This window comes from Perca flavescens, chromosome 10 (genome assembly GCF_004354835.1).
Source record: "Perca flavescens isolate YP-PL-M2 chromosome 10, PFLA_1.0, whole genome shotgun sequence".
In the NCBI taxonomy this organism is placed as follows: Eukaryota; Metazoa; Chordata; class Actinopteri; order Perciformes; family Percidae; genus Perca; species Perca flavescens.
The window spans coordinates 9,516,677-9,540,567 of NC_041340.1; the positions used below are offsets into that span (position 1 = coordinate 9,516,677).

Consider the following 23,891-nt stretch of genomic DNA (forward strand, 5'->3'; position numbering starts at 1 on the left):
TCGCCTCAGCTCGGGAAGCCCAAGATGGAGGCTTGCGTGGTACCTGTCATGCAACATGCGCAGTAGCGGCTGCACAGAGCTGGAGAGCGTCATTCCTCCCATCAGCACCACGGACAGCCGCTCTCCGCATCCTCAACCGTACAACCACAGCTAAACGCTGAGACGTGACGTGACAGCCGGGGGGTTGAAAATGCTCTCCTTCACGTGATGGTAACAAACGTCTCACTATTTATGGCAGTGGCTGTGTGATATTTAGCGGCAGATGGACGTGAACAGTGAGGCATGAATAGACCATAAAACAGACACCGACGGCAAGTTATGGATGCAATATAATTCAGGCACAGGCGATATAATGAGGGCTTCCATTTCTATGTTTATTATTATGAATTCAGCAGACTAGCTTTACATAGACTCATTTAATATGTAATTTTGAAATCGAATGGCCATTAGATTACCTTAATGTAGGCTAAAAGCATAGACTAATAGTGAATGAGGAAATGATACCATAAATCAACGTAGATTTGATCATAACTCAAATTATAGACCTATTTTACTCATTTGTTTGCAAATATTACTGATCTAAAAAAACATTTAGCATAATAAAAAACAATGGCGAAACCACCACAAGGTCCATTAACTAGCTGTTACAGGAGCTTTCAAGCATGATCTTCATCAGCAGATGGAGAAAAAAGTCATTCAAGTGACAAACTACCTGCTGAAGAAGATAATGTGATGTGATTAAACTTCAGAACAGATAGGCTACTAAATGGATCTTGTGGTGCAGAGACTGCTGTTTCCGAGGTCAATAACTCAGTTTGATTTGTTTGAGAGTCTGTCTGTTAAAATACACTTCCATCAATTTGGGAGTCATAGCAGGTTGATGTGTTTTTTTCAACTTTGGTGTTAGGTAACCCTTTTGTTTACGTCTGTCTTGTGCGTGTGAATGAATCGAAAAACATACAGTATAGCTAACTGACAGAATGAGTGATAAATGAATGAATGGCTTATATTAGAAGCTTGAAACATATTTGGCAATGCACCAAACGGTCTCACCAAATATTATCAATTAATATGGTTGCATCATCAATTTTATATTTAAAGTCTAGTTAGAGTTAAGGAATTTTATGAAGCGCTTAGGACTTTTATGTAATACGAGATTGATGTTCCTCTTCAGTACAAAGTATTCTGTAGGGAGCTGAGGTTTCTGCTGGTGGTCACTAAAATTTCAAGATGTCTTTCCGCTCAAGAAATTAAAGGCAGAGAAGCTCAACTAACAAAAGCAGTAGAATACTGCTCATTCCTGTCAGGAGTGTGTGTGTATTATAGACTTAGATAAGCCTAATGTCTACAACTGCTAATATGATGGAGTTTTCTCTCTGAGAGCAGCCACTTACTGTAGATTAAATCTTTACAAACTTGTTTAAATAGATAGATAGATTGGTTTTTATTGATCCCTTATTGATTTAAGGAGGTTGATCAGTTTGTGATCAGGATGTGAGGGGTCTGCAGAGATTTTTGCTGCCCTTTTCCTGACCCTGGACCAGTACAGGTCCTGGATGGAGGGCAGGTCAGCTCCAATGATCCTCCCTGCAGCTCTAATTGTCTGTAGCAGTCTGGCCCTGTCCCATTTGGTGGCTGACCCTAACAAGACAGTGATGGAGGTGCAGATGACAGACTGAATGATGGTTGAGTAAGTGGTCAGGCAGATTAAACTTCCTTAGCTGTAGCAGGAAGTATAACCTCGGCTGGGCCTTTTTCTGGACAGAGTCAATGTGGGGAGACCATTTTAGGTCCTGTGAAATGGTTGATCCCAGAAACCTAAAGGAATCCATAGTGGACACTGTGTCGTTCTGGATAGTGAGGGGGGGTGTTTGGGGGGGGTACTTCTCCTAAAGTCCACTGTCATCTCCACAGTCTTCTTGGGGTTTAACTCCAGGTGGTTCTGACTGCACCATTGGACCAGCTGTTCCACCTCCTGTCTGTAAGCAGACTCATCACCATCCTGGATCAAACCAATAATGGTGGTGTCATCTGCAAACTTCAGGAGTTTTACAGACGGGTTCTTTGAGGTGCAGTCATTAGCGTAGAGGGAGAAGAGCAGCGGGGAGAGGACTCACCCCTGTGGGCTGCCAGTGCTGATGGACCGGGTTTTGGATGAGATGCTCCCCAGTCTGTCAATCAGAAAGCCGATAATCCACTGACAGGTGTTGGTGGTGACAGGTGGTTGTGGTGGTATCGGTATTTCTTATTGAACCTCAGCTTTCCAGTTTTAAATGTGGATGTCTAAATGGCTCAAATAAAAATGTTGGAGACTATGGTGTAATGAAATCTGTGTCAGTCTTTATAAATTGGTCACAAATGGAGTTGATTATGTTGGTGGTGATAGAAATGACTTGTAATCTGGATTTGATTGTGGTTCTATCTTTTCTGCATAAATAACTTTTCCCTAAAGTCAGAACTGTTTGTCATTTTCTAAACATTTTATGAGTTTTGTTGAAATACATTCATTAAAAGTACTGAACAGGAAGCCAGAACTTTTGTTCTCTCAGTGAAAATAAAAATCCAACGCAGAACACAACTGAGCTGATTTTTTCCACAATTTATGATCCGTATCTCATTCATCACTTTATGTCAAACAACTTGGGCGGCCTTTCCACATTGATCCCTGTAGTATAATTTTGACTGACAAGGCATTCCATTTGCATACACAAATTAATCCGCACCATATGCATAGAGATTAATGATTTATAACACAGGGCATGGTTCTGGTGTTACAATCAAAAGGCTTGCAATGCAACACAAGGATCCTTTTGTGTTGTCTTCTAAAATGTTCACTGGCTGGCTTCAAGCCATGTGTCTGATGAACAACCATGTGCCGTTCCAGAACTCCGTCAGGCTGGATTGAACCAATCTATTGCGGTATTATACCTGGCGTGCAGAGCACATTTCTACTACTACTGTAGCTCAGAAGAGTTATATGTGTTGTCACATTCTTATTCTAATGAAAATAAAGGTTTTGACAGAGGGAGACTTGCACAAGTGTTGCTACTAAACATAGTTTTTCTGCTAAGAAACACGTTTTCAATTCAGCAGTGATGGATAGTTCCTTAACTGAATCCAGATAAGCTTTATGGACATAACTTCAGATCAGTGACAAGATAAATTGCTTGGAAGAGGTAGAAGCAGATGTTATATGTGCTGTCAAAGTGAATGAGACTTTAATGTAAATCTTGAAGGATGAAGATGAAACAAAAGGCCAGGACTAATGGCATTTCAATATTTGTAACTTTCGGTATGTAAAGTGAATTTCATTTTCATGAATGGTAACATTGTACATTGTTGCGAGTAAAGAAATAAAAAAAAAATGATGTATGATAATTTGTAAATTGTACTGTGAAAATATTATTCATAGGACCTGATGTGTTCTTCTCAAGAGGAGTTATACAATGTGGCATTCCTTCCTTGCACATAGATTTTTTTTTTCTGTTTATCTCCAAGCACCCCATACCCAAAATAAAATAGTTACTGTTCTTGAACTTTTTTATTATAGTCCTTATCTTTGTCTCTTCTGAGATTAATAAATTAAAACAAGTAATACTGTAAGACATTAAAACAAGTGATACTATAATAATTCCACAAACCTATTTTTCCTTTTTTTTCTTTTAATTGCACTGTTGTGCTCAGTCCTGTTGCACAATATGCAGCTTTTGTTGCAGTGATACTGGGGTATAAAATGATTTACAATTCTGAGGCACGCCTATGTTTAGGTCACTGCTAATTAAGGGGGTTTTTACATTTTCTTGTGATTACTTTTTTCTTTCAAAATGTGCAAATAAAGAAATAAAGAAATAACAGAAACAGATCAATTCAGCTGGCTTGAGAAGAGTCCTTTATTTCATGGCTCAACTCATTCATTACAGCAGCACAGTGCACAGGCAGTTTCACAGAACATTGACATGTTCAAGTATTGGCATTTCTTCAGTTGCTGAGTGCTCCCTTTAGTTATTGATCAAGACCTTTCCCCTCTGTATGGTGCTTCCTCTACCTGACCTGTAAACAAAACATGTTTGAGGCCATACTATACTTGGTAGAAATTAACTACTTTAACGCAAGACAGATTTGCAACATCTGTCAACAACACAAACCAGTGCATACTATCCAAATTGCACACAATCTGTATGTATACTTTGTATATTTAATAGGTCAGAGTAGAGATATGCATATCGTTCCAGGCTTGCACCACACAGCGCTGGGCTCCAGTATAATACTATATTAATGAAGTTTGGCAGTGTGGTAGATTTGACCCCTTCATCAGTAAATAGGGCGGGTTGCCGTAATGCCATAGTCTTTTTCCGTCAGCAGATGTTAAGTATAAGTGCAACACTATCTACGATTATGATGGGAGGCATCAAGCCAGAAAGCTGTTCAGCAGGAGAGCTTCATCCCAGTATTGTTGGACTCTACTCAGGGGTAAGAAGGGGAATCCTGAAGGAGCAAGAGGTTCTTTCCAAAATGTGATTTCTTTTTAAATGTTACGCTGAATAACAATACGACAGCTGTTCCTGAAATTTATCTTAAAGAAACAGGGGGTTGCTTACAACATAATAGCTCCTCTGTTTATGTGGTCAGATAAATTCCTGAAATGTTATAATATAACACTGCTCTTTCTTCAATATTTATATTAATCTTTTTACCTCTACTCAACTACACTTCAAAGATACATATTGGGCTTTTTACCCCACTGTATGCATTTGACAGCTTTCAGATTGTGATATTACATACAAAACATGTGCAATGCCCTTGATTAAATACATCCTCTGAGTATATATTTCTGATACTGCTTCTGTACTTTTACTTTGAATGTAGGTATTTTATATTGTAGTATAGCTATGTTAATATATCGTACAGGTGATTATGTTACTGTGACCAGTTGAATATCAATAACAGACGATCACTCAGGAACAATGTAATCAATGTTAGGTTTTCTTACAAAATAAAGCAATTGATAGTTGAGTGCAATAACGCCACAGCAGAATAAATCTAAATGTCCAGATCCTCAGCAGCCAATATAAAAAAAAATACATGCATGCATTTGAAGCCCTTATAGTGTCCAGCCGCATTTCAGAAGCAGTGAGTTCTCATCATGATAGTTGCCTAGGATTTCGGAGTCATAGTCAACTGTTTTTCTATGGCAACTATAAACCAGGCACTGAAAAACAACTGTATAGACTTCTATAATGCACCAATTGTGGGTGTTTTTAGGGGTGGAAATCAAATATACTTGAAGGGGAAAGCCCCAGTTCCTCATTGACGCTGAACAGGACAGGCAGATAAGAAATGCATTATTTCATTAGACAGCATGTTAACGCTTTACCCTAGACTTTATAAGAATCACACAATGGCAAAGGTATTTCCTTTAACAGAGACTGGAGTCAAAACAAGCGTTGTTTTGTCCAGACATTTTCCACAGTACTTGCATCAGTAGCATCAACAAGTGTTCAAAGTGCAAATGCGTGACTGCAGCCCTGATGGGCACCACCAGGGGGCTCTGGTTTCAAAGCCAAGTGCAGCCAGGGGCAATTAATCACCAAGATGCTACACTTTACACATCTCACACTTAAACACAAGACTTAACCATTTGTACTACATGCATGTCTATGGTTTCTTTTGAAAGGTAACACTCTAAGGCTTCTTCTGTAACAGTCAGGATCACTATAAATGCTATTGGCTTTGAGTAATAGAAGTTTGAATATACTGGAAACGCTAAGGGGTTAATAATCATACAACTTAAGGACTCACTGATATAAAAGTGTGTCCACACAGTAAAGGACACAGAACCCTTGGAGCATTAGCACAACCTTGTATCTGTGATTCAATGAAAATAACGCATCTGGCACACCAATGAACGTAAAATTCAATTTGTTTTAAATTCCCAAGGAAATGTGAGTCATTTCTTTCTAAATTCCTCTAGTGGCACATTTCCCACTGCTCCCCGCAGGACCACACAGCAAAAGCTCATGCTGCTGCTGCAAGACCTTTTACCATATAAATGAAGTCATCTCAAAGGCCTTTTTCTTCAAGATGCAATAATGAGCTGCGATCTGGATGTAGGAAACATGTCCACTCCATGGTGCTTCACTTTGTTTCACCTGGAACAAAACGGGTATTTAGCAGACACTGTGACAGATGCGTTGTGTAATACAGACTGATTGGGAGAGGGCGTTTGACAGTATGTGCCCCGAAAAGGCAAGCAAGTCTAATGGGATTTAGAGTGAATTCTCTATTGTATACATTTCCATCTTCAGTCTGCTCGGTGGACACAGAACCCTCCTGGCAGGCGTGTCTCTGGTCTCTGTATGCTAGCCATGACCCTAAAGGTCTGCCTTGTTTCTAATTTCCACTGTTTATTACATTTATTTGTATCAAAGCCTCCACACTTCCCAAGACCACCATGGAAGCCGCAATCAAATGTGGACAAGACAAAATACCCAGCTTTTACAGACAAAACCTCAAGGGGTGAATGAGTGTGTATACAGTAGTGTGTGTGTGTGTGTGTGTGTGTGTGTGTGTGTGTGTGTGTGTGTGTGTGTGCGTGCATGTGTGAGTGTGTGTGTGTGTGTGCATGTGTCTGTGTGTTTGTGTGTGCGCGTGTGCGAAAATGAGAGGTATTCCACAATGTGAAGTGCTGACATCTGCTGCAGGCCCTTGCAGGGCTGGAATGTGATACTCTCTTTTACACAAAGGGCCTTGGCCCTTGCAGCAGGCACAAGAACCTCTATATGCCCCTCTCCACAGGGGCAAAACATGTATGAAATAACTGTATCAATGCCCAATGCCTTCTTTTCCCAATCTGACTTTGATTAAAACCACACAACCTATCTGCATACCTTGATGGTGGGGAGATGGCTGCTCTGCTGCCTCTTTGAGGTGGTAGTTTCCGAGCTATGTGAGACTGGGGGTACATTGCTGCAGCATTGCATCATGTGTCTGGCTCAATGGGTTCAATATGTCTCTAGCTCTCCTTTGATTGTTGTGTCTGTGCTACAGCAGACTTACCATAGAGTGGGGGGATGCACTGGTGGATTTTGCCAACAATAGAATGGGAGGAACCACATGAAACGCAGTTGATGAGGTACAACAGTGTGCCGGGGAGAAAGGAAATTGGGAACAGGAGAGACTATTGTTCCAAGCGGCGTTTAAGCTTTGATATGACAAATTGAGAAGCTCTTAAACATTTCCTTCCACAGAAACATTTAGGCAAAATGCACAACAGCGTGTTGAAGAGTGTTGCATGGGTACACATTTATCTTTTATCTCTCTATGGAGAAAAGGATTCAAGGCTTTAAACAATCACTCCATGATTAAACCAAGCTTACTTTTTCTTATGGAAAGTTTCCTTTTGAAAGATGACGCTCCTGCTATGAATATGCACTGTGGACTTCATTGTTTAACCAAGTATATGATATCAATTTGATGGACCATGATGCCCTTGGCAAAGAAGTGGGCCACAAATATGTAGCCCAATAGAAAGAGTAGGGAAAAGATATGTATAAGCACTAACACAGAGGGAGCAAATGACATACACATAGTAGCAAGTGCATTTTTTGTCTTACCCAAAATAGGCCAAATTGTTACAACAGAGCTTTCACTTACATTAGACAACTATTTACATCACATAACATCATATTTTTAGAGAAGAGTGAATTATTCTACAAGGAAAACACATCTTCTCATCTTTAGTCTGTGAGAAATTCCGCCACTGATTCTTGATCATTTACTCACTGTAATTTTATTTCTTACTTTACTGATTTTAGCAGTTTGGAGAAGGTTATTCTGAAAAATTTAGAATGAGACATATAACTCCAATAATATTAGACTTAAAACAACATATATATGTTTTTTTTGTGTGTGTAACAAACTCCAAAAATGTCCACTCAGTGTTAAAGTTATTTGTTAATGTGTTAAAGTTATTTTTCTATTGTGGAGCCAATAGTCAAAAGTTATTTTTAGAATTACCTTGTGTCAAGACTCCTTTCTTCATAACAGTCTGTGCTGAGCTGCTTTACTTTCTGTGAAACTGATTGCAACAAATGGAACTGCATTTACCAATTTGTGACTGAAAGTGGGTAAAACACCTCATTGGAACAGGCAGCAACGGAATAGTTAACATGCCGGGGAGTTTCCTCGGCTGGGAAGTTGTACTTTATGTATAGCACCTGTTGTGCCGTCAGTTGGCAGTCTCCAAAAACCCAACCCCGGCCGCGCCGCGATATTTTATCTCAGTCTCCACCAAGTTATGACTCAAGACCTCACCAGACAACAGAACCCGTCTCGGTGTTGCGAATGGTTTCTGGGTGCAGACTGTATCAGGTTGCTGCACTCTCTCGCTGTCTCTGTGTTGCTCTAATGCGTAAAGATCTGCGAGGATTTATTCAGACGGAGTCAAGAACGCAACGTGGACGCGTGCCTTAGCCAAAATGCATCTGTGCTTTTCTAATGATATCGTACCATAGATGACATGCCTGCATACGGACGCGTTTGAAACTAATTCCAGGATTATAATTACTTCAAGCCAAGCTTTGTATAACTCAGTATCCAACTTTTCTCCGAACCAACAGGTGCGCACTTGCATTACGCAGAAGCGGCACGGTCTGCAAGCTTTGGATGAGGATTTGTCTTGATTTAGGGAGATATACATTTCACTTTTTCCAGAAGGACTGATGATTAAGATTATGTGGATTCTACTCTGCCTGTATCCTCTCCAAATGTGTCCAAAACAGCACTGGTGTCCTGTAAACGACGCATGCATGTTGTGATACAAACCATCCCGTCAACAGCGCTTTGTGATTGCCAACCACCACTCATCCAAATGATCCTTCCATTAATATTCCTTCTTGCATCGCTTCTCCAACAATATGGCTCGGAAGCTGAATCAAGTCATGTCAGCAAATTTCACCCTCCAAGTGTAAAGGAGCAAAACGGTGAGTTTCCCTTGTTGCTTCAGAAAAGTTATTGAATTTAACATGAACATGGGGATTTTTCGCACACATAACGAAATGCTTATTCTTACTGGGCTTAAAGCCATTCTTTTAAAATGCACATCTTGCTTGAGTTTAAACTGCAATGAATGAGAGCGTTTCATTCAGTTCAAACAGCATTATCCAGGATAGGAAGTGCAAAATGACCTTTTACCTTTAAAGTGTACCCGTGTATGTTTAAGGGGGAAAACCCTCTGAAATTGCATGTCCCCCGGGGGAAGTTTTCCCTGTGATCATAAAAACGGCTCCATTCATGCAGCAGTAGCCCCGGGCGATGTAATTTGCTTACCCTCCGAACTGAGCTGCACTATCAAATTCAGAAATCCAGTTATATCAATGTTTAACGTTACGTCCACGTTAGGCTAAAGATGATGGTGTATGTCTACTTTGATTTGAATTAATTAAATAATTACCCTCTGGTGATTTCTTGCCATCATTTTGCAATTTGGCAATCACGTTCTTTGCTGTTGTTGGAGTGTGTGTTGGCGTGCGTGTGTGGGCGCGAGCTTGTTTAGTAGAGCATAGGGCCATCATTCAAACTTTAATGAAACCATTTTATTTTTATTTTCTGGGGATGCAATTGATGCACTGATTTATGCAGATTGTTTTCTCATCCTGTTGGGATTTTCTTAATCCACTGATTATTTGCTTTCACCCACAAGACACTCAATTGGATACATTAAGATACTCCATTAATGATTAATAAAATATATATATATATATATATATATATATATATATATATATATATATATATATATATATATATATATATATATTTTAGATTTAGATCAGTTAAGAACCACTTATGGCCTCCTCCAGACACTTGCTGTGTCTTTTATATGCCAGCCATTGGACTGTTTGACCACTTTATGGTCTATGTTAATAAATTGTTAATAAATGGATGTTGACCGAGATGTCTTATAACTCTTTTCTAGAAGTTCAATCCATCAGATGGGCCTTCCTGAATAATTAAAGACCTAGCTAAAAAAAGACAAAGCAAGTGCTGTGCAGTAGGTTTCTCCAAAAGTTGAAAACTAAAAAGATGTTATTATAAATTACTTATAACTGATATATAAAGCATTAATATAGTGTTGCTTAACTATTGAAAAAGCAAGTGCAATAAACAGTTAAATATTTGTATAGGACTGACATATTGACAGAGATGTATACAACAACATAAAGAGACAACAGAACCTCACAGGGTACAGTTGAAAGTAACAGCATGCCTGTACTGCAGATGTTGCACTAGTCTAACTTCATTCATTACTTTGCCATTATAGCCAGTGGGTTTGACTGGCCTTGTGTGAGGACATGCAGCGCTGACTTCACTACAGTAACAGTCAGGGCTGGGAAATCAGAGCCTCCCGCTGGGATCTCCATGTTTAATCAGGACGGCTGAGAAAGGAAAACAACAGTGAGGAGAGAGGGGAGGGAGAGGGCTGAAGGAGGCAGAGGTGGAGGGGGCAGTGTGGGGTGGAGAGATGTTAAACTGTTTCAAAGAGCTCTTTGAAACAGCGGTCACACATTGGCTGAGGGCGAAGCTGGCCAGGCCGCCTGTAACCTTTGACCGGAGTGTCTCAGCGCTCACTGTTCTGGCGTGCTTGATTGCTGATGCTCTGTGAGACAATTTGATATCGATCTGAGGGAGAGGAGGGAGCCAGACCTGTCTGGCATGTTTAGTAGTAGTTGCAGAGAGAGTTATAGTCCCCGGTCGTATTAAACTTGGCAAGCAGCTGCTGATGACTCCATAAGATACCAGAGGGGGCTGTCTCCCAGTGAGGGCCAGTGCTGTGTGAAGTAACTATCTGTCACAATAAATGATTTGGACAAAAGTCTCAAAAAGGCTAAGAGAATGGGCATGAACTTTGCAATGTAAATTGTGTGTGTTGTGGTCATAAATAATGTGAACATTTCCTTCCTCTACCACTGAGGGTTATGTTACAATAACAAGCATCGCACATTTAATTTTCATGTGTTTGCCACATGGCTATAATGTTTCATGGTTATTAAGAAAAGCCATTGCTAGAAATGACATCTGCAGTTGCGCTACAAAAATGCTTTGAATGGTTTCAGAAATGAAATAGGGTTGAAAGCAAATGCATGTACCCCTCCACCCTGAACACCACTACAGGCTCTGGTTGTGTCTACAAGTTTCCCTTGTCTTTCTCTCATAATTATTTTACCAATGATGTTATTTGCATTTGAGGATATCAGGCTCATTTTTTGTCATGATGATTGATCAAAGGCCAATGCAGTCTGCAGTTACAGCACTGTAACTAAAGATTACAGTTAGTCTGGATCAAATATTGAAAAGTTCAGTGGTGACCCAAATGCATTGACCTTTTCAATAATTCAGTCAGGAACACTTGGCATAGATTTAACCATTTATTGCAACAAATGGAAAAACAGTTATGCTTGTCACTGATGGCTCCGCTCTTGATAATGCTCCCTGGGGACTTCCTGTGACGTCATGGTCGTGGCAGCAGCCTGATTTTTAAGCTCCCGGAGGAGAATTTTTAAAAACCAGCCAAACCTTAATTATAAAGTTTATTTTCTGCAAAAAACACTCACATTAATCCATCGAAATGGCCTGCAATCGAAAAGATATGGATAAGAAGGGTAAAGCATAAAAAAAAGACCAAACCAAAAGAACGAGGGAGGAGAAGAGCACATGCTAGCAGTGCTAGCAGTGCTAGCCGAGCTGCGGACACTAAGAAAGGAGCACGCTGAAGCCTCTAAAGACACTAAAGACTCCTTAACAAGAGTAGAAGCTGGCCGAAGTAGACGAAAGGATGACAAAACTAAAACAGCGTATGACTGAATACGAACAGAGGCTGAGTGATGCAGAAGATAAATCGCAAAGAAACGAGCAAGCCCTTCATTACTTGTTACAAAGAGATGCCAGCTTGTCTGCAAAATGTGAATACATAGAGTCCAGAGCAGGACGGAATTTGTCCGCATATACGGCGTGAAAGAAGACGAGGAAACCAACAAAGACATACTGAATTTCGTAAATGATCTCATCCGAACCTCACTGACATTACCAGAGGAGCTCAACTTAAATGTAGTGAGAGCACACCGCTCACTGACTATGAAACCGAAAGACGCAGCAAGCCCCCCGAGATCAATTATCGTTAGATTTCTGGACTACAGAATCAAAGAAACGGTAATCCAAGAAGCATGGAAACACCGCGGAGGAGTGCCATATAACGGACAGAGGATTTTCTTTGACCAGGACTACACGTCAGACACCCAGAAGAAACGCAAGCAAGTAAGAGACGTGATGAAATTGCTTAAAGAGAAGAACATCAAAGCTCAATCGCCATTTCCTGCCAAGCTGAAAATTCACCTGAAATCCGGAACGAAGACCTTCACGACCCTCGCAGACGCGGCCGCTACGCTCGGGGAGTTGGGTAAGTTCAACTGAACGAACGTGAGACTCTACAGGCGGAACTGTTGAAAAACAAATGGTCCGAGGATTCAAACAGAGCGAATTTAATGACCAACGCGGACTTGAAGAGCGTTCTCCATGGTGGCCATCGATGAACAAATGAAACATTACTGATTGTGAGTAAGTTAGTGATTTATATAAAAAAAAATAAAAAAAATACGATTTACCCTGTAACACATAATTGGCTAGTTTTATTATTTAAAGATAACTAATAAGAAAGAATGGGTTCTCCTTAGCTGAGCGGTTTAAATGTTTTTTAAATTTCTTTTTTTTTTCTTCTCTCTCGTCGGCGTTTACGTTAGGCCACATTACAGGCAACTTATCACATGTAAGCTATACGTTAGTTGCAACAGCACTGCGTGCACATCCCCAGAGAGACCGGTCACAACTCTCTGTCCTTGTTGAGACTGAGTTTATGCTTGTTAGATCAGTCGGGTTTTTGGAAGTTTTTTTTTTTTTCTTGTTCTATTTGTGAGTTCTTGTTCTCCACAATGGTGGAAGTTATATGTTATTCTTACAATTATGCAGTCACATAAGATGCTTTGTGAAAACACGGGTACGGGTCTACATTTGGAGAAGTAATGTCTACTAGAAAGGTCAAAATCATAGGATACTGTTATCCACATGGATAAACTGATTGTAGTAAGTTATAATGTCCATGGATTAAATCATCCTATTAAGAGGAAGAAAATACTCAATCAGCTCAAAAAAATGCAAAGCTCTATTGCATTATTACAAGAAACCCACTTATCAGAGAGTGAGCATATAAAATTAAAGAAATTATATAAGAATAAGAAATTTGGCCTTTAATGCAGAGAATGTGATACAGGATAAATCAGGCCGTTATGTCATGGTGGTTGGGATTGCTGGAGGAAACGAGGTATCCATACTTAATGTATATGCCCCAAACAAATATGATCCAATGTTCTTTAGAGAGATTGCTAACATCATTGCAAGCAATGCAAAAGGGGTATTAATAATAGGAGGGGACTTTAATGCAGTGCAGGATGGGAAGCTGGATAGGATACCGACTGAGAAGGGATCTCAGTGCTCCAAAACAAAAACCTTAAATAACTTTATGTCCAAACTGGGTCTTACTGACCTGGAGAGCTAAAAACCCAAATGGGAAAGATTTCAGTTTCTTCTTTAATGTGCACAATAGTTACTCAAGAATTGATTTTTTCTGTCTCCCCCATCAATACATGCATAAAGTAACAGACTGTTTCATTGAACCTATAACCCTGAGTGATCATGCACCTATTGTGCTGAAAGTAGATCTAGGCATGCACTCTTTTTTCAGATACTGGAGGTTAAACGTATCACTGCTGAATAAGTCTGAAATAGTAGAAGATTTAAGCAAAACCATTAAAGAATATTTTGAGATCAACGATAATGGTGAAGTTAATCCTTCAATTCAGTGGGAGGGAGCAAAAGCAGTTATAAGAGGAAAAATAATACAGATATCATCAAAAATAAAAAGACAGCGACTCAAGGAACAACTAATTTTGGAAAATAAAATAAAGCTTTTAGAGACACAACACAAAACCACAAGAATGAGCAACACTGTTACAGAACTTAAGGAGACAAGAAAAGCCTTAGACAAACTCCTGTCATATAAAGCGGAAGGGGCTTTAAGATTCTCTAAACAGAGATATTACGAGATGGGGAATAAAGCTAGCCACCTTCTAGCATTCCAACTTCGTGAAGCTCAAGCTAATCGTACTGTATCCAAGGTCTGTCATCCTACACTGAGTAGACCAGTATCTAAACCCTAAGAGGTAGCAGATGCCTTTGCATCATTTTACCAAAATGTATATAAAGAACCAAGAATACAAACATCAGGAAAGGATACTGATACTTTCCTCACTGGTTTAAATCTCCCCACATTATCAGAAGAAACCTCTAAACAGATGATAACACCAATTACTGAAACAGAAATAAGAGAGGCTATAAAAAGATTGAAAAGCATCAAATCTCCAGGAGTCGATGGGCTTCCTGGAGAATTTTACAAATGCTTCATAAATGACCTTGCACCTGTACTAACCAAGGTGTTTAGATACTCTCTCTCTAAGAACAATCCTCCGGAGACATGGTCACAGGCCATTATATCCGTGATTCATAAAGAAGGGAAAGACCTTTGTGAAGGATATAGACCCATCAGCCTGATATGCAATGATCAGAAAATACTGTATTTTAGCACACAGAGTTCAAAAACATATTACTACTCTGATTAAGCCAGATCAAACAGGATTTATTCCTAATAGACAGGGTGCCAATAATATAAGAAGAACCCTAAATATAATTACTTGTGCTAAAAGAGACATACAAACATCAATGTTAATAAGCTTTGACGCACAGAAAGCATTCAACACTGTAAATTGGGATTTTTTATACAAAACATTATCAGTAATGGGATTCCACCCAAAATTTGTAGACTGGGTCAGAGTTATTTACAGAAATCCAAAATCTCGTGTCAGGGTAAACGGATGCTGTTCAGAGTTCTTTGAACTACAGAGGGGGGTGAGGCAAGGGGACTGTCTTAGCCCTCTGCTCTTTGCTATAAATATTGAACCCTTGGCAGCATCTATAAGACAGAATGAGGAAATAAAAGGCATAAAAGACATGGGAAATAAGGAGCATAAGATATCTCTTTATGCGGACGATATCCTGACCTTTAAAAGGGACCCAGTTCTTTCTGTCCCTGCACTGCTAGACACCTTAAAATAATATGGAGAACTCTCTGGTTATCAAATCAACCAATCAAAGTCTGAGGCAATGATGCTAGTTGGACATTGGTCAATCTAACTATCAGAAAGGCTTGATTTCCACTGGTCGCAAGGATTTAGATATTTGGGAATTATTATAACAACAGACCTATGGGTTGGAATGGAGCAGAGTGAATGCCCAAATTTCCCATTAGACTCAATCCCATTCCTAAACCAAGACATATGGGGGAAAAAGAAGATTACTAATGTATGGAGTAAAAACACCTTAAAAATATGGTCAATTGTGAGGAAAAAACTACAGCTTCCCATGACTATTTCTAGAGCTATACGGATAATTCTCCCCAGCTAGGCTGGACAAGGGTTTTCTGAAATGGACAGAAAGGGGTCTAGTGGTTTTGGACCAGCTGTTTGACGGAGCAGCCCTGAAATCATTTGAACAGCTCAAAGAAAAATATGATTTACCAAACCAAGATTTCTTTAGGTACTTACAAATTAGACATTACCTCCAAAACCATCAAGTATGGGAAAAGCTCTGCTCCCTACCAACAAAAATAGAACACTTATTCATATCAATAACAAAAAGATTAGTAAAGTCAAAATTCATTTCACATATTTACAGAATATTGCAGGAAGAATTTATAGGACATAATCTAGATATTAAAGAAAAATGGGAATTAGAAATGAACACAATAATTAAAGATAAGCAGTGGGAGACTTCGTGCAGTCAAGGACACAGGGTAACCAGTAGTCCTAACTGGAAGGAATTCGGATGGAAAATTAAAATTAGATATTTTTGAACCCCATTCATAACATCAAAATGGAGCAACAATTCAGACGGCTGTTGGAGGCGTTGCGGCTTGGTGGGAGATCCCACCCATATATTTTGGGTTATAGATAGATATCAAGGATATCAGAATATTGGCAAAGTGTACAAAAAGAAATAAAAAACTGTCTTTGTATAGATCTACCTCTCGAACCATCATACTTCTAGGGATACTGCCAGCTGACATTGAAGAGAATAACCAAACATGTTTGCTGAGAATCCTTCTTTTAATAGCAAATAAGGTAATCACAGCCTCTTGGCTGAAGCCACACCCTCCAACAGTTGCACAATGGAGGGAAAGAATCCAAGATGTTTATAACATGGAGCATACAACAGCATTATTACAACTGAAAGTAGTAGTATTCCTAAATAAATGGTCTTCCACTGCCCAACATTTCATTTGATATGACTATTATGCAGACTATATCTTTCTTATTTTTATTTTACTTATTTATCATTTATTTTGGTAATTTGTATTGTAAAGAATTCTGTATTATCTACCAAATGCATATGTGGTATTGCAGAGATGAGGATCTATCCCCTCACATATATTTTTGTTAGGATGGAAGACATCTATGGACTGCTATTCTATGTGTAGACTTGCCCTTGATACCTTACTGTACCATCAATACTGTATCATCAAAATGTTAATTTGCGACATATTGTATGACTGCACTTGATAATAAGAAATAAAGGAAGTTAAAAAAAAAACAAAGATAATGCTCCCTGGACCAGCCAAGCAGCATGCTAAGCTGAAACAGGGAGCGCTATGCAGAAACCCCCCTGGGTATAAAAGAGTGAGCCAAAAGAAAGACATAAAAAACCATTTAAAACTTTTGAGTCATGTAAGGACTCTGAACTAGAAAGATGGAGGCTGGGGAGGTGGAGGCAAAGCGTTGTCAGCAGCAGTATTGAGTGAAGCAGCATGTGTAGCAGGGATCAGTGAGGAGGGAGTCATCTTTAAAAGGACCGCCTTGAGAATGGCTGTGATTGGTGTGTGTCAGATAGGAATGATAATTCAATCAGCGGGTGTATGACTTCTGTGTCCTGCCTGAATTTACGCTAAGCTTAATTTAACCAAAACTACAATTTGTCTAACATTAAGAAAGTGTTTTAGTTGCCTAACAACATGTGATGCAGGATATTAAACCACAGACGGCATTATGTTTCTTCCAAGAGGCATTTTAAAAGCAAATAAGTAGTCTATAAATGTTTTTTGTAGAAGGTAGTTGTGATCTGTTACAGCCTGTATAGTCTAAATAGACCCAGGCATATCACTGTAAAGCTGTAGCTGCACCTTGTCTTCAGGGTTAAAGGCCCATTTAAGTGTGATTCATTACACTATCATACCCTCTGATCATGCTACAGGTTTTTACAATGCCTCTTTACATTAGGCTGTGATTTGCTGCCAGAGGCGACAGTTGTATAGCACTGCACATCCAGCTGAAGATGCCTTTCAGCTTCCTAATCATAACGGTCATCTCAGGGGGCGCCTCTTCATATCATTTTTCTCATACTTAAGTTGTCTGGCTTCACTTTCCTGAAGAAGGTCAGGTTTTCACCCCCACCTAGCCCACCCATAAGCACAGGGTCTTATTAGAAAAATCCGGCTGCAAATATTAGTAGAAGATGTGGATTACCTGCAGATATTCCCACATATCCCCTGTGAGCTCCACTGGAGGAAGGTATGCAACACGCTTGACCTGCCAATGATCACAGAGGCTGCTGTTCCGCTAAAGATTACGAGATTAGGGGGAGAACTGGGGTCATAAGGGTCACAGGCCCATGGGGACCATGTGCAGTTTTCCACGTATACATACATGGAGGGTTGAAGTTACAGAGGTGCATTGTGCATTCATAGATTGTGATGCAGACAAACAAAGTTTAAAGTGGGTGGGGAGAGAGAGTGGGTGGCCTTTAAGGTGTAATGTGAAGTGTACATCACCCATTCATTGTTGGAAGGAGTTATTTTAGTTATTTAGGCTTCCACAACTAAAAGTCCCATTCATTTATTAAATGGATAATGTTAGGTACCTAGCAGTTAAAGCACTTAAAGATTAGCAACTGCATTAGAAAATATCGGTTCATTCATCAAATGTCAAAGGTATAACCCTGCATACATACATACTCCCAATATGCATTATGGTACCATCTAACCACAGAGCTTAAAATTCTGTTGGATGTGCCACTAACGTTGCGCTGAAGCAAAATGTTCTGCTTCATAGAAACTTGATAATGCATTCAGCTGTTTAAATTAATTCACGTTTTTTTTAGAAGCAAATGGTAATTATTGCAATGACAGAGCATTCTGAATGTCTTCCCCTTTGAAATGACAGATGAAGCTCATGGGTATTGTCCTTTTTAGAGTCAGCTTCCACACCTAACTGACAGCAAAGGGGTATGGGAATGTACAGTGATCAAAATGAAGTGAGTCCTCCCACTTCCCAAGTCAGGTACCACTATGTTGCCTTAAATCATATATGCATGTAAAATTAAGAAAAATGTCATTCACCTCTCAGCCAATTGCTTATATTATTTATTTATTTATATGCTCTAGGTACAAGCTTCTTCTACTGGAAGTGTGGCCAATAGTTATTCCAGTTTCCACTATGTTATTTTGAATGGTTTCCATAGTGCTTACAGGAGAACTCCGGGCAATTTTTACATGAATCTTGATCGCTATAAATATGCGAGTACTATTGATAGAAAAAAATAAAATGACCAGAATCGGTCCTAGCAAACTGGAGTTGCTGCAGCTAATGCCCAGAGCTCCAATAAGCTAAAACGGCAGTTGTGGGGGCATATTCTAAAGAGTGCCTTTGTGCCTCTTAACAGACACAAAATGCAATTAAAATGAACAGGGCCCTTACGTGACAACAAGATGCGTTTTCAACTCAGACATCCTGCCGGTAGCTAGCTCGCCCTGCTAGCTGCTAGCTGCCATCCAGGATGAGTGTGAATTCAGCCAGGCTTTGGTGATAATCATCAGCAGTTCAGTGTGTATTTGTAGCTCATTCATTTTGTGTGTGATCGATCTGGCGTTGGTGAGTAGGAGTCTTGGCAGTGGCGATCTGTGTGGTAGTTCCTTTTGCCGGGCTAGCAGGCCCGACTGGCATACTTGCTTCTTCTGTCTCCCCGCCTTCGTCGCCTGCCGCGGCCGACAACAAACCACAGAGCGCCCGGTAGTCTGGTGGATGTCCTCCAGAGGATAGGTCATGCCTTTGCGGCGAAACATTTTCGTTTATTTCCCCCTCAAAAATAGGTAATTGAGCACTGTAGTGGTTATGACCATATCAGTGACTATGTAACTACATGGAAACGGGCCAAATTATCCTTCCCTTGTGAACACCTCTGCTCTTCACTCTTCACACACTACGCTCCGATCTGCAAACTACTGTTTACCTTTTCCTGCTACAACTGAATTCCCACGGGACTTCAGTGTGAGACTACAGCTAGCCTGTCAGCATTTTAACCGTTTAACCGGGACAATTTCATAGTGGTTGGTGTAAACCGGGACATTTTAGCGTCCGGACAGGCTTTTGTCGGGACTCGGGACAAGCATCTTAAAATCGGGACTGTCCCGGTCAACCCGGGACATCTGGTCACCCTGGTTAAGACCAATTCTGGTCATTTTTTTTTCTATCGACAGTACTCACATATTTATAGCGATCAAGATTCACAAGTTCTCCTTTAACTCTATGTTTTAATTTGAAATTACAATACGCCTCTTAAACCTGTAAAACAGAAATAGCCGTTCTTGGAATCTGCACGCGTTCTTTAATACAGGTCAGATGTTTCCTGAGCCCTGGGAAAGCTTGTTTCCAGTTAGAAGAGTCTGTACTGTGATGGATATGCTTGAATGAATAAATGAATGAATGCAGCACACTGCAGTTTATCATTGTAGTGGGCAGTACAATAGCAGCCGGTATGCTTGGTTGTACTTTAACAATGGATTTTCTGGTTTCACTAGCCTGTCCATTCTGAAAGTCACTAAATACATCAGTTCCCATGCAAACCTTTCAAATCTGAATTTTTATGATTTTTTTCACGATAGCGGCAGTAGAAACCCTCAACCTCTGAATACAGACAGGTCTATGTCTACTGCCGGGAGGAGTTTTTCCCCTCAACATCTCACTCTAGAGTGGGGGACCCTGGATAACAGTGTCTATGTTTTCCCTGTCAGCACTATTTGAACGTTGAGTGCTGTATTTGGCAAGCAAAGCATGCCACCGCCTGCCTGCTGTTTGTCATTTCAGGCGGCCAGAGCACCGTCTCCCCCACCTCTTCAACCAGCCAAGGGACTTTTCAAGGGATCTGGGTCACAGGCTCTACTGGAGAAGAAATGTTCTCCACAGACACCAAGTATGTCTGTGTCCAACTGACAACTAGTGAAGTTTTCTTCACTTGCAGCCAATGCTCATCTACTGAAGTCAAAAAAGCAGTCATACCTTGTTTTCTAAAAAGTAGATAAGCATGATGCTTTGAATCTGCAATATTAAATATATTTTTTAGCACGTGTGGGCAACGGAACAAGCTGTAAACAGGAAAGGCCTTGGCGGAGGTCTGCTTTCTTCGAGTGCCTTTCCAGTTAAGTTGATATGGTGAACTTGTTAGCAAAAAGTTCATTGATGGTAGTACTGTGTGCTTGTTTGTGTATTGTAACTTGCAACATTGATAACATAGATTGCATAAAATATCTATTTTTTCTTTTATACAGTCTGTGATTGAAATCAGAGGTCAGACTTGGAAAGCACAGATAATGTTAACAGCCGAGGCAACGAGCAATAGCTAATAAAGTTCAAAAGGGCAAATAGTCTATATATATATATTTTGGGCTCCACCAACCACCTGTGAACTATCAACATGAAGTCCCCATATGAAGTACAACATATGAAGTACAACACGGTAATTTATCTAGTATATATATATATATTCATATATATATATATATATATATATATATATATATATATATATATATATATATATATATATATATATATATATATATATATATATCAACAGACAGTAGACAACAGTTACATAGAATAATGTGTAATAAGTAATAACAAGTATAATGGATAGGCTAAGTTGTTTGGCAGTAAACTGATCACCTAAAACGTAGACTAACAAATCACATAACAGTTGCAACAAAAGAGTACCTACTGATAATGCTCCCCGAAAAGGACATTTGGATAGATAAATAGTCAATATAGTCAATATTTGCTTGGTCACAGAGCTGACAAAATGATGGATGTAGCAATGTCAGGTAAACTCTTGTAGAACTGTGACAGCAGGGGTTGCTACTGGCAACATAATGCCCCACTGAACCAACTGCTGGTGACAGAATATCATGGGGTTGCTACTGGCAACATAATGCCCCACTGAACCAACTGCTGGTGACAGAATATCATTAGCATATATATGTTAATATAATCATTATTTTATTTGTTAATTATTTGGTCATTATGTTATGAGGCACACCCGTGTCTCATTATTAGCTATTACTGAAGTGTCCTTAAGCAAGGCATTAACCCTAAGCTGTGGGTGGCCAGCATCAGAAGGTCAGTGGGTTTACTTGCAGCTCCCAGGTGTGTCGGAAACTGTCTGAATAGAAGTCAGGGTGTTGATGAGGAAATGCATTCATGCTCAGCAAACATTGACAGGATAAATAATGTCTTTAAATAATATCTTTGATGTGGCTTTCCGAGTTTCTCCTCTCTCAGTTTCTTATCGGTTCAGTTCTGTAGTGGCCTCATTGTCCTGCCTCCATCGACTGCACTCCAATAATAAACCCACTTTCTGAAATATTGTGTTTATGTTTGCAGATAAGGATTGTCAGCGGGTTACAACATCAGCTTGGCAATATAATTTCAAATGTTTGGCTTTGTCAATGTTACATTGCAAATGTTTGATTGGCAGTTATAAAGATTTAACATGACCACTTTCTCTCATAAGCAAAATAAATACAGATAACACTTCTATCATGTTTTGTTCCTTATCGACAAGATGAAATGACTTTCAGCGGAAGGACTTGATGAATGTTATCAGCTGTTTCTGCACAATGACTCAAGTAGCTACAGTCTGACCAACTGGCACCGAGCAAAGCAGCTCCACATGAAGCAGACTGAATGAAACAAAGCAAAAAGACAATGAGCAATTGTGAGTCAAGTGCTGGCCTCTGAGAGCTCCCAGAGCATTGTTTCCTCAGCTCCCTTGTGTTTTTAGTTTTTTTCTGCTGTTTTACTGCCCTCACTGGCATATAGCTGTTGTGGGTCAATAACATCCAGCTCACCAAACTGCAACCCCTCCCCACAATGACTACGCCTCGATATCTTGTCTATGAATATCACAAACAGGATTGGTGACAAAGCAGCCTTGGCGGAGGCCAACCCTCACCTGAAATGAGTCCAACTTACTGCTGAGACCCCGGACGCAGCTCTCGCTTTGAGTGTAGTGATTGGATGGCCCTAAGAAGGGACCCCCTCACCCCATACTCCCGCAGCACCTCCCACAGTATCTCCTGGAGGACCCGGTGATACGCCTTCTCCAGATCCACAAAACACATGTAGATCGGATGGGCATACTCAAAGGCTCCTTCAGGATCCTTGCGCGAGCGAAGAGCTGGTCCGTTGTGGTCTCATCGTTGCTATTTGCAGATGATGTGGTCGTGATGGCCGGGGCCTTTCTGTGTGGAGTTTGCATGTTCTCCCCATGTTTGCGTGGGTTTCCTCCGGGTGCTTCGGTTTCCCCCACCATCAAAAACATGTACTAGGTTCTCCAGGCAGTGCCCTTGATCAAGGCACTGGCTCAGATCTGGAGTTGGTCCCCAGGCGCTGTCATTGGCTGCCCACTGCTCCCTTGAGGGATGGGTTAAATGCAGAGAATGAATTTCGCTACATGTTTGTGTATGTGACAAATAAAGTACCTTTACCTTTACCTTTACATCGGTCCGTAACCTTCAGTACTCACTGGATCGGTTCACAGCCGAATGTGAAGCGGCTGGGATGAGGACCAGCACCTCTACATCTGAGGCCAAGTACTTTGGGGTCTTGTTCGCGTCCGTCCAGACCAAACTTTCTCATTTTAAAGCTAAACAGTAAACGAAAATATGTTTCTGAAAAGAAATAGATACAAATATGAAATAAGAAATAGAAATTTATTTTTGATCAGCGCTGCCTAGTTTTCCAGTTTGATGTTTATGCTGTTAGGAGCACTAGGAGAAGGCAAAGGAACTTGATTTTCTTTTTCTTTTTTTCAAATTTGACAAAAAAAATATTTTTTATGAAAGTTACCAACTGTAGCTTTTAAAAAACAGAAAAGTTATACAGTAGAGTCACCCTTACCCGACTAACAAATCCTTCACAAACATATTCAGAATAATATATCACATATCCATGGTTATATAAGGGTGCATTATAATGTGAGTTACACAATGGTAATTTATGTGCATTTTGTATTAAAAACCAAGCATGTCAAGGCAAGGAAAGCTATTTATCTTTAAATTAAGTAATATAAAAACTTTATTAAAAAAGAGGATCTCTGAAAAATTGTTTAATCTCCTGTAAATGCTGGCAAGAATGATCATCATTCTTCTTGTTGCAAAACTGATTCCCCTTTAAAACAAAGACTTCCATTGATAACGCATTTGGATCAACTTAAGGCTGTAAGGGTTTGAAAAGCTGCCGGTATGGGACTGTTTTTATATGGACCTAAGTCGTCCTGCGAGGATTGGTTGTCTTATGGCAACAGGAATTCCCCTGGACTCAAAATCTTGGCAGCGAGATGAGTTGACCTTGGTTATCGACTCTGTAGCGCATGTCTGCATAGCTTGTCATCACCTCCTATCA

General features: G+C 40.0%; 1 protein-coding gene across 2 annotated transcripts in view; it reads left to right on the forward strand.

The window, feature by feature from the left end:
* Positions 1–8,248: 8,248 nt before the first annotated feature.
* pdgfc (platelet derived growth factor c) overlaps positions 8,249–23,891 on the forward strand; it is a 47,285-nt gene continuing 31,642 nt past the window's right edge. For both annotated transcript variants that reach the window (XM_028589667.1, XM_028589668.1), the window contains exon 1: positions 8,249–8,981. In XM_028589667.1, coding sequence (XP_028445468.1) covers positions 8,804–8,981 — 178 coding nt within the window. In that variant the 5' untranslated portion in view covers positions 8,249–8,803. The remainder of the gene's footprint in view (positions 8,982–23,891) is intronic.